General features: G+C 36.9%; 1 protein-coding gene across 2 annotated transcripts in view; it reads right to left on the bottom strand.

Moving 5' to 3' along the window:
• Window positions 1-12,814, bottom strand: part of NRG3 (neuregulin 3) — a gene marked incomplete at its 3' end in the record, with an annotated part of 410,289 nt that overhangs the window by 60,092 nt on the left and 337,383 nt on the right. Inside the window, exon 4 of one of the 2 annotated variants that reach the window (XM_082002522.1) lies at window positions 10,792-10,815. In XM_082002522.1, the coding sequence (XP_081858648.1) occupies window positions 10,792-10,815 (24 nt within the window). Of the gene's footprint in view, window positions 1-10,791; window positions 10,819-12,814 lie in introns of both variants that reach the window. The other variant, XM_082002521.1, reaches the window with a different exon arrangement.

The raw sequence follows: 12,814 nt of genomic DNA on the forward strand, positions 1-12,814 counted from the left end.
CTTACAAATCACGACTTGTATTTGGCAAACCATTCATAAGTAATATAGTTTCCATATTTTTGCTGAGGTTTTCATGAGATAATCTAGTCTTAGTGGAGCAAAAACCTGAGTAGAACACATAGCTTAAAGTCAGTAACCTTGGGAAAAACACATGAATAGCTATTTAACTTCAAAGAAACAGCATAACTTAAGACAAGTACATCTACCTTTTCTCTCCAGTTCAACCTTAAGTCACTTCTTGGAATAAATTAATTTAAAATGGCTTGATTTGTTTCTATAGGATTTTTATAGGATTCACTCACCTTTTCCCACTAATGGTCAGCCATCTTATTTCAAGACAAGATTCACTACTAATTGAAAGAATGAGGTACTCTGGTACTACCTTACCTTGAAAAGAGACTCTCCATCAGGCAAAAGAAACTTTAAAAGCACACTAGAGAGATTTACAAGAAAAAAAAATGACTGAAATAAAACGTTTACTTGGTGATTTTATCTTCATCATTCATTAAATGAACAGTTAACTGGGGCCATTTTCTTGTTTTTGTCTTAAGCATATTGCCCAGAGTACAGAAGCGTAAAAGAAACTTCATGCAGCAAAATTAGCAGGAGTCACAGTGCTATTGTCACTGAGACAGGCTATTAATTTGAATTTAATAGTGTCTTTTTTTTTTATGGTACACATTTTAATAATGCACTACATGCAACTATTTCTAGCTCAACAATTTGAAAGACCTACCCTGCAAGTCCACTGTAATGTACAAAATGTACATAGACTCTACCTTAACAGACTCAACTAGAAACATGGCACAAAAGACAACTAAACTTTTCTCCTCAGAAGCAAGTCATCCTTATCCTGAAAACCAATTTAAATTAGTTGTATGAGAATAACGAGCACAGTGTAGAATAAATACAGAAAATGAAGTAGCTGGTATTTTTTCATTAATATCCCATGCAAGTGTATATTACAGTGATAAATATGTATTTTTGTTTTTCTAAGGCTGATTAACTGTATTAACATTGCTGTATTCATTTTCTGAGCATTCATATTTTATGAGCTGAGCAAGTTAGTACATAGCACAACTCCCATTTTTCAAATGCTGTATCACTTCTGGATACAGGAAGGGACATTACAATTATAAACGAGTAAAACTTCAGATTGTGTGTCACACTCTCCGTTAAAGCTAAACAGAGCACTTGTGATACAACTGATTCATAGTTACTCCTGTAAACAGCAACACACACTTAAACAGAATAAGTTACACTGATCAGTAAATTTATAAAACTGCAGGAGTATAGAAAAAAAGAAAAGAATGAGGTGAGTACAAAAGAGAAAAAGTAGGGAGAAGAAGAATGAAAGTTCAAGAGAGGAAAGGAAGATACTCCTATCTTTGTGCAGCTACACAAAATGACTGACTTACACATGCTACACTTTGTAACTACTGCTGAGGGATTTACCTGCTTTTCAGTTCTAGGTGATTTGGAACCAATTAGGAAAAGGACAAACTCACTTCATATGTAAATTCAGTCACACACACAATATTGATTTCAACTTCTGTGTATTATATTAGAAATTATATAAATTATATTGAAATATCCATTGATCTCCATGGGTTTTAGTCAGAAATCCTGAGCAAGAAAAAAGTAACTCCTATTAAGTTCAACACTGCAATTTTCAAAATTTCCAGTCAACTAATGCACTGAAAACACTCCAAATATTTGTAGGCATCAATTTTAAATATTCTTGGCTTGCACAGAGATACTTAAGTCTTTACAGCACTGAAGAACTTGGTGCTTATTCCATGCCATGGTGGACTGGCAAGAAGGCTGCAAGTGCAGCTGGCCACTGCACAGGATGGAGGTAAGAATCAGGCAGGCAGCACTCGGCACTGAAGTATGGAGGTTATTCAGCTGATTTAACTCCCTGTTCCTTTCAGGACTTAAAAACTTGTACTTTTGGAGACTAAGGTCATTATTGCAATGACAGAAGGAAACAACTTACAGTCCTAGCCGTTAACAGCAATGTGTGGGAAACGACTAACAGAAGTGTTAATGCTCTTAACTGCAAATAAACTTTTTTTCTCTCACTTCCATCTCCTCTTAAAACTACTTGGTCTAATTAATTTTGTCTAGCTCTTCTCTACTTGTTATTTTGAGTGGATTATTACTTTTTTTATTTCACTGTCAAATAGTGAAGGACCTAAATTGTTTCAGGTAGTTCTGCTGAGAACTTCAATACTGTCACATTTTATGCTCCCTCCATTACCAGGTTATTATTTTATATTTCCATTTTGATTTTCCTTTCTCTTTGAATGTGAAATGCAAAATTAGCAAGAGACCTGAAAGAGTAACCATAGAGCAATACTATATTACAACAGAGTTTACTTGCTAATGTAGGCATGGAGTAGTACATAATTAACTTATTACAAAAATAAAAAAGGATCATACTAATACATATGAGAATTACTTGATAACTGATACAATACATATAACCACAGTGACTAAATTACATGGACATGATCCAAATGGTGTTTGAAAATTCTGAATCCATACTAAATGAAAATACTTCATGGCAATTAATTTACCATTCAAAGATGAAAAGTCATCACTGGTAAACAAAAAGTTTGTCATTTGCATGCAGCAGTTTGCAAATCTGTGATTATTTAAACTGCTGCTAAGATTCTAGTACACAAGAACAATACACGCACACTAATACACACTACTTGTTTTTGTTTTTCCTCGTTTTCTGCTGCTCAGGTTTGTTTCCCAGATAACTATTGGGCTGTCTAGTCAGAAGCAAATACTGGTAGATACCCTGGGTAACTGAACAAACAGTGATTTTCAGCGCAGACAGGTGAGTTTTGAAATGGGGATAAACTGCTGCTGATGGGGAGAGGAAATGGGATTATGAGGCAATTCTCAATTATCATAAAAATAAATTTATTACAATCAATCAGCCAGAATAGGAAGAATATCTCTGCACTTCTCCACGTGACAATATCCTACAGCTCCTGCAAAAGAAAAGAAAAGGAAGTACATGAAAAAATAATTTAGTGCTCTACATTGCACATTGGCAATTTTTCCACACTGCTTACCCTTCTCCTCTGCTTCCAGCAATTACTGGCAGGACATTGTCTCTGCTCATTCTAGGCACAGAGGACACAAAGATTTAGTTCACTGTCAGAAACATCAATTTTTCTATACAACCGTAATATACATTACAAGCACACCACTGTCATGGTACATTTATTGCAATACTTACCTTCTGCTTTCTGAATCCTTGCATCATTTCCTGGAGGAGACTTGACATCTACATAACACCTCCAAGCAGGAAAAGCACAAAGTAACACCGATTTCACCATGGCTGCGTAAACAGGGCACAGCTCTGGCATTTGGAGCCTCTTCTCCTGTAGCAAGATAACTTCAGTACACAGTAAACAACTTTCTACTAATAGAAAAAACCCACCCTAGCAGCGTAACAATGGATTCCAAGTTCTCATGGGCATGTCAGGACCGTACTTACTACTTTCAAGACTGCTCCCAGGTCCTCTCTCAACTGGAAAAAAGAAGTCTCACTGGCAAGTCTTCTGGCAGCTGTCTCTACCATCACCTTTGACATGCAGATCTCGCCTTTGTCCTGCCAGGCTTGTTTCAGCAAGTACAATACATGCAAGTCACTGTCTACGTATTTTTGCATGTGGTTAAACTGCAGCTGAGCCCAAACAAGGCCAAGAGTAAAATCTCGACATTGCAAGTTACCTAATTGCATTAGCATATCCTTGTGGTGTCAGTTTTAACAATTCCTCAAGCTCAGTGAAGCATTTACCTAAGTAACACACTGAAAAATGCAGGTTATGAGACTAACTGGGTATAAGGTCACATTTAAATACACAGCTGTCTGTTCTGTGTTGGTGCCATCCAATTACCTGTATATCACAATGAAAAGTGTTCACCTCTGAGATACACTAGCCATGTAGGAACCTAGGGCACATACCTAATCCCAAATGAGAATGTATGCATAATTTGCATACATAGAGACATAATACAGCAAAGCCCCTCTGTATGCAGATAAGGTGCTGTGTCCTTCCTTGAAATACAGCCTCAAAGCACACATCCTTTCTCTGGGAGGTGACAGTACAGTTCTTGAAACCGGCATCATGCAGAAGAGGTTTTCACCTGGCACTAGGAGTTACATGGAAACTTACGTGGAGGCTTGTACACAACATCCATTTTTAAGGCTTCACAAATTCTCTTTTCTAATCCACAGATAACATTTTGACCTTAGTAGTACCCCCTGGATCAGCACATTACGATACACAGCACACATTCACATAGGAAGTGACAGGCTGATGATTATACGTAGCATTACCACTGACATACACCCACTTTTACAGATTGGTACCCTGCTTAATGCAACTAGCTCCTCCTCCTAACCCAGCCCCCAGCAAAATAGAGAAACCCGGACCCATTCTGGCTTTCTAAACTTGTCAACATATTGTGTTATCAATTTTTTTTTTTTAGTTTCCATTAAGTTTCATCACAAATGATTAGTAGCTTTGGTTAGAGAAAGCAGAAGAAACCAAACACAGAGGAAGATCACCAGAGTAAGTTACATATATTAACATTATTTCAATCCATTTTATCCACACAGTTCACAGCATTATTATTTTGATAAAGCACTACAGGCTATTAACAGCACACATATGTTAACCACATGGTAAACCTTAGTATTGCCTTTTAAAAATAATGCAAGTTAATCCAACCCAGTTCATTGCCAATACAGAAAATGCAGATAAATTGGAAAAATGATATCCCAAGAAAAGTCCAGACGGTAGCACTGAACCAAGATGGTAGCTAGGTCACAAAACAGCTAGGGATAAATCTCTCCCTCCCACTAAACCAAAACCAAACCATATCCCCCAAACTGAGCCAAGATGTTGTAAGGCAGTCTGCAATGTGTTTACCAGATGCATGTTGACTTTCATTTCAGAGGTACATTTTCCTGAACAGGTACAACCACTGCCAGAGCTTTCTCCAGCCTCTGAGGAACCTCTGCTTCATCCATTACTCTTACAGCACACAGACATCAGCTGTTTCCATAAAACTCTCTATTCTGGAGCTCATGTCTCTCTTCTCTAGTGGTGATGAATGAGTCTTCTTCCCAGTTAAAAGAATCCCGTGGAAAGTGCTGAAGATCTAAAGCCATTTCATGCCTCAGGACACTATTGTTATTTTGCAGCATACTTAAAAAGGACAGGTATTTCACAAAACAAACAGAAAGACAAAGTCCCAAGAGCAAAGCTAAAACTAAATTTGAAAATGTAAAATCAGAAGCAGTTAGTGAAAATTTGGGGTAGGATGAAGAACAAAGGAATTCAAAGATCGATGACAACAATGGTAGTAAACATTACAAGTATCACTGCCTATCAGGATAGCTCCTCTTAGTTCTTCAGGAATTTACTAAAGGAGTACAGATTAAATATTTTAAATGCTTATGATTAACAACAATATAATTATTAGACAGATATGTTTTGATAGTACTGGGGGATGATTGTGACCAGAATCTCTAATAATAGATTTTGTGTAAACAGGAGCATAAAACAGTCAGTGTGTCACACTACTGGAAAAGGATCTACCTGCTTTACACTTTAAAAAAGAAATACAGGGAAAACTGAACTTTATTTTTTAAACATATGTCCTTCAGAACCTGTATATACTTTGTTCATGTAATTGAACATTCATCCTCTCTTTCAGTGAGGACAGGCGCATTAACAGCATTTTATAACAGGTAAGAGCTGCTAAATGGTAACTAAGGCTAGGAACACCCATGCAAACCCTGGTTATTTATTTTCATTGTCTGTTTGCTACTACAAGACAATAAGTTTCAGAGGACAGCTCACCAGCTGCATATTTTGTGAGCTCTGCAGGAACTGATTAACTTTGCCTTTTTATTTGTTCACAAACAGGAAAAATACTAAATTGTTGCAGTCTTGCTTATACTGCCCATCAGCAAAACCAACTTTTGTGATCCGGAAAAATCAAAATGCATCTGTTGCAGTGCATGACACAAGGTCACAAAGTCAACTTAGTTAATTGGATTATGTGTTCCAGGAGTCTTAGGCATACAACCATCTTATCGCAATAAGGAGGCAGTGAGAATCAGCACAGTGAAAATAAAGCGTGCACCATCTTCTCCAGTATTAACAACAGCTCAGAGTACAAAAAACTGAAAACATTTCACATTATAATCATTGCAAGAAGATATATGAAATTTAATAGGATCCCTTTCCTGAGTTACTTTATTGCTCTGCTCAATTAATTGTTATTTAATGATTCATCACTTACAAGGGTATTATATATCATTCTCACTCCATTTACTCCAGTGAAGCTACTTCTGATTTTTCCAGAAAATATAACTAGTTCTAAGGAAAAATATTTATTTCCTGTGTAAGGCCTAAGTATAAGCGAGTTAAAAGTAGTCACTAAATATAGCAATGCTACATTATTTTTGTAATTCACAGATGAGGAGATTCAGGTTATCACAGCATAACTGTTTACACCATTGATATTGGTTTAACAGCTAAGCAGCCTAACAATGAGGACTATTTCATGTAATGACTGTATTTCCATCAAACCTGTAGCGACCTGCCCATTGCACTTTCTTGGGGCAATTTATTTCCAACTGTATCCATTGTACGTCACTGTTACAGAATGATAATGATTCTGGATCATCGCATTAGTGGTGTGGGTGAATTGCTGAAATAGTCATGTTTGTTCATGTATTGTAGCACTTTATTGCAATACTCATCTTCACGTTTCATCGCTTAACACACCTTAACTCTACTCATTCTCAGTGTAAGAAATAAGTAAAACTGATGACTTCTTCAGTTTCAGGCACTGACTCTTTGCCCAGAACACTTATTTCCAAAGATCACTCTCAGGCTTTTGCATCTCCTTGTATCTGGCAGTTACAGCAACGATTTCACTCTGCAGCTGGGACCACATGCACAAGGTCAGTCTCCACAGCTCAGCTTTCAAATGCTACCTGTTGCGCTAAAGTAACCTGATAAGCCATGCTGACTATCAGAGATATTTGGCTTCATCATCAAATTTGCCATCAGGCAAAAATAAACCGTTCAGTCCTGAAATGCGGTTAACCACTTTCGTCAAAAAATGGTAATAAGCTGTACTCATATCCCCACGCTATCTAATGCTAACAATACATTACTTAGTTTTCTCATTGAACAAAAGCTGCTTCTTTCAACCTCTTCTTTCACAAATTTGCTGCCTCACAGAAGCATTACCAACAGCCAGCCTGCTTTCAATTGACATGAAACTGTTCATATGTTGAGTAAATTTCCAGTTTGTAGGAACATTGTGATAACGTCTACTTACCTTTGTGTTGGAAATTTAAATAAAAGTGCACGCACAATCATTGGTGAGACACTTTGGGAACCATGCAGACCTGTGCGCCAACCCAGACCATGTGCACTGCACTCTTGCGTGAGCTGTACGCTATTCTCCCACGCACCCCGATGCTCTCTTAAGAGGAACCAGGGAGCACAGGCAAGGAGGCAGTGAGGTCTGCGCCCTCTTGCAAGGCAGAGATCGTTTCTGTGTTACACACTACTGAAAGAGATTCCCCAGACTGCTGAGGAATCTAAATGCAGAAAGCCTGACAAAAGCTACTGTAACTGAGAATCTAAGGCACAGAGAGATTAAAATACCTTGCCCAAAGCCTTTCCAGGAGATCGCATCAGAGATGGAAACTGAATCTAGCTCTCACAAGTGAGTATCAAACACAAGACTTATTCTTTTTTCCTTTGAGGTACTAGAAAGCGTTAAGCATTTGCCTTATCACCAGAAATTTCATAAAGCTTGGCCACTCTAGGTCACAATACATAAACGCACGTTTTTAAGAACACAGTATCCCATGAAGAGATACTTGGCTTTCATTTAATTCAAGAGAAGCTGTATGTGCATATATCAGAACGGTACATTAATTGTTACATTTGCAACATTTTAAAACAGATATGCCACATTAATATGCCTGAATTTATCTCTGCTATCCATACAAAGAAACAGACGCTGCAAACCAAAGCCAGCAACACTATCAAATTATCAGGTATTCATGTTTGGGAACACACAGTATTGAATATTGTACACAACATAAACCTGACAATATCCAAAAGGGGAAGGGGGTGCGAGAGCATGAGAGAGATTAACACAACAGTCAGTATGGTAGATAAACTGAATGCATAACTCTTGTTCAGTAAGTCCTGCACATAAGAGCTAAGGATCTGGTAGGAAGCAGATTTCAACAGGTAATGGAAAAGCAATGTACACAGCCACTAACCACTGAGCTCTAGAACTGGCTGCCACAGGAGCTTGTGAGGGAAGACCGTATCAGCTGGTTCACAAAAGGATACACAAATTCATGGACAACCGATCCCTAACAGCACAGTAAAAGGACTGTGTAGGTATATGCACTCCAATGATTCTTGAGAGTCTAGCCAAAAAAATTACTATGCTCATCTACTTTCCTTGGTGAACATACACTAAGCTAGATGTGTAGCTAGTGTACATTTCATCTGTCCCTTGGGGCACCTCTGTAGACAAATGTTCCTATCTACATGACATTTTAGCTTTACCTACTGTTGAAGTAGTTCAACCAGCCCTGGGAATCCAGACTTACGTGGTTGTCAAGCAAAATTTCTGGAAGATAACGACGGAAATGGAATTCCTAAGGCAACTAAGCCCACAAATGTAATGAAAACATTAGAAAGAGTGTTTCCTAGGTCACATACAAACAAGGCTAAGCTCTGCAGCATCTACACATTGTTATTTTTCATAATTAGAAAATACTCTTCCCACTAATTGCAAATATTTTCTACAGTACAGAAGTAAACTCATGGGAGAGGCTTTGCATCAGTGGCCCTAATTTGATGAGTATGTTGTCACCTGATCTCTCTGTATACAGGGTAGGAATTTGTACTTTGCTGTGTGTGCAGAATGTGTTTACATTTCCTAAGTAATTCTTCAAAAAGTTTGGAAGACGGTTTAAGCAGCACAAGCATTTCACTTTTGCGTATGATTCTGGAACTTGCTTTTTTCTAGCCCACAGAAGACCACCTAAAACCTCACTTTAGACTGCTGTCATAATATTGTCAGGCTTGAGACACAAGATTTCATTAATTTCTATACCATCAACCTCTGTTCCAATATTAAATAAGACAATCAGAAAGCTATTCATATGAGAAGAATACTCTGAGCCAAGACTTCAGGAGTTGGCTTTATTTCAAGACTTAAAGAGATGTCTTGAAAAAAATAAGACGAAACTAAAACGTTCAAAATAAAGTTAAAATAATTCAGCTTTGCCTCCTGGGTAACACTTTCCTGCTTCGTATGGAAAGGCTCACTCTAAGAATCCTATATATATATTTCTTATCCTGTTTCTTCTATGTGTATGCCTGCCCTTCAATTTGTATGCCTCAAGATTGCTGCTTACACTTGAAGTTAAGCAGTAAAACTGGGATATATGCAGAGCCTTTAAAATAACCATTTCCCAATTGTGTTTGCCCACAAAGTCTGTGAAAACACTTGCATCCATTTCCACTGGTACTTTTAAAGTTTCATACTTTATTTTTTTCATAAAAGTGAAGTGAAACACTAAATTTCTGCAGATCACTGCATGGTTCTCTAGAGAGAACTCTTCTCTAGAGGGGAGACAGTTCTCTAGGTATGCCACACAAGTCCAAAAGCAGTAGGAAGAAACCCCTCGACCTGCTGGCTATTCTCTTGCTAATGCAGCCTGCCTCACAGTTAATACTCATCACCATACTGTTTTCATGACAACTTATACTCAACTTATCAAGAAAATCCCCATATCACCACTTATAAACACTAGGCTATCTTTTTTTTTTAATCTAAAAAATTTAAGTAAACCTCAACACAGGGAAAGGACACATTAAAAGTATTTTTTTATGACTTTGATATGAATTTGCAAGATTTTTATTATAGCTTTTCAATCATATTTAACGGTTTATGCAAGCTGTTTTTACAGAAATGATGCACCAGTCCACCAACTCTGCTAAGGACAAACCGTGGCTTCCTCGAGGAAATTATCTATGCTTTCTGCATATCACCAGCTGAGAGATGAAGCAGTGACATCTTAAGCCTATCATTCCATCAGGCTATGAATACGTTACAGGGCAGCAATTGAGTCAACAAAACATCATCTTTTCTTTTCCAAAATTATAAGAAGCAATTATTCACTCCTGCTTTAGATTTTTCCTAACCTGAAGTTAACTTATTTCACAGAATCACACATATTTGTCCCTTTTCTTAAAAGTATTCCTCTGACTTGTCCATTAAAAGCTAATGAAATGGTTCTTCTTAAATTTAGTTACATTTAACATTGTAATCAACACCAAATTCTGAACAAAAAATATTCTAATTTAAAATTTACTTTCCTTTACATTAAGATAGGCATTAACTTTTTCCTAAAACCTCATATAAAATATTATTCCTCAAATGTCATGATATGGCCATATAATCTTTATATGAAGTTTCATTAAACACCAATAAAATACCAAACCATCATTATGTAGTTTTTAAGCCCCCTAGCAGAAATTAAATTTTCATATAATTTCAAATGTAATCAGTAAATATAGAAGCCCAATCCAAAATCCACTAATGGAGGTCATGGGAGTCTTCCTGTTAACCTCCATGTGCTTTGGGATAAGGCACCAAGATAAATATTAGCAAGTGAAAGGAAGAGAAATGAAAACTTACCCATGAATTCAATTCCTAAATGGTCTGCTATACCCAAGAAAGCATGTAAAAGAAAAAAGAAAAAAGAGACAGAAATGTTAGACATAGACTAAAATCTAAATAATCACCTTTATCATCAGTGGTAGCATTCAATATTTACATGGCAGAGCTGCAGAATGCAATGTGGGGTCAGGGGCCCACTATGTGGGTACTGGTCAAAAAGAAAAGCAGAACTCTGCCCTTTCGAAGGGCAATCCTAAGACAGGAATTTAGGGCACTGAGCTGTCACAGAAGGGAAGTGTATCTGGGGAAGGACACAAATGCTTTTACTCATATTTATATTCAAGTGCCTCAAGCCAGCTGCCTACAGGAATTTCACTTTCTCTTCCTCCTGAAACTCCTCTCTCAACATGCTAACTACAATCATTAGTTAGACAAGGTTCTTGCTTTCATCTTCTCTGACAGAGATCAAAACCTAAAGGGATGAATGGAAGACTTTTACTGAGTTTTGCAGCTCTCATCACAGCACAGTGGCCACACTTGCACCCAACGTGATTGCATAACTGCTATCTCTTGTTGAACAAAAAAATCTGACTTGAGGAAATAGTAGCCATGTTTTCTACTTAGCCATCTGACTGATAAGATGCAATAATTTCAAGACATGTAGAACTGAAGCAAAAATGTAAACTTTTTTTAGAATATTGACTGAATTTACAACATGGCATTCAAAATATTTCACAATCCTTTTTTCACATGAGAAATTAGGATTTGGTATGTCTCTAAGACAGATGTTGTAGTGCAAAGGAGATTTAAATTTATATAAAACACTTATTAATTTTAAGTTGATAGGAAGTATGTTTAAGTTGATATGCAATTAAAGAATAACAAACTCTCTATGCTGCAACATAGAGACATAGGGACAGGGCAACAACAAAAATAACTAACTTTTCAGAACTGAGTAAGGAGTAGTAGGTTCAAGTCCAAACTGAAACTCTGGAAGGCAGAAAGGCTGCAGAACACAATTCTCTTCTACACTAGACTTGAAATATTTTGCTTTTGCATGGGAGGTAATAATTTGCATTATAAAGAAAAAAGAAGGATTTCTTTTTTCTGAGGAAAATGCAATAGTTCCTTTTAAAATATAGTAAAAGCAAAATACTTTAATTGTGTTTGTCTTCCTTTCACATTTCCTTAATACAGAACAGATTAACACATGATTTTGCCAAAGTTTCAAAGAGCAGTGTGTGTGGAGAGGAAGGCGATAAGGAATGAGCAGGAGGGTTACAAGAAGGACAGAGCAAGACTGATGTGCTGGCTTGTGCGGAGCGGAGAGGTACTACTGGCAGCTGTGTGAAACACTTGGTCCCATTAACTAAAGGACTGCAACTTTCAAAAGTCCACTTAAGAACTATACAGCAAAGTTAAAAGAAGATTTTCCAACATAAAACAACTGTAATTTTAAAGACCTTATTGTATGAATTGTCAGCTTTGGTACCTGTGACGAGAATGTGAAATATTTGGGTTTTTGTTGAAAATGATGGGAGTGATTCACCTTTTGCAACATTTCAAACCTTCCAGGAGAAGGCATTGAGCATCAGCTTCCCTAGTTCACTTAGCATTCAAGCCTATGTAATAGTTGCTAAACTCCATATTTTTCTGCATGCAGAAGACACATTATGCATCTCAAATGAAAAGAACATAAGATGATGCTATGTGGTATAAATACCTTATTAGCATGGCCTTAGGACAGGCACTTTATGCAAATCTAGTGACACTCAAATGAATCTTTCTTTTTGGTATTAAATACATAACTCAAAACCATATGTATATGTATTCCACATTACAATCTTCTAATCTGTATCCTTACTTTCATGTACAAGTGTCAAGTACAAACATCCCTGGTACGTTTGACACAAGGATGTAATTTTTATAAGAACATGAGATCAGAAATATCAAAAGTGCATTCAACATACTCTATTCACAGACATTTGTAACTTTTTCCTCTAATTTTCTGTACCTGTGAAATCTACAATTATTATCTGTA

The sequence above is a fragment of the Phaethon aethereus genome, assembly GCF_964289735.1.
Source record: "Phaethon aethereus genome assembly, chromosome: 7".
Lineage (NCBI taxonomy): Eukaryota > Metazoa > Chordata > Aves > Phaethontiformes > Phaethontidae > Phaethon > Phaethon aethereus.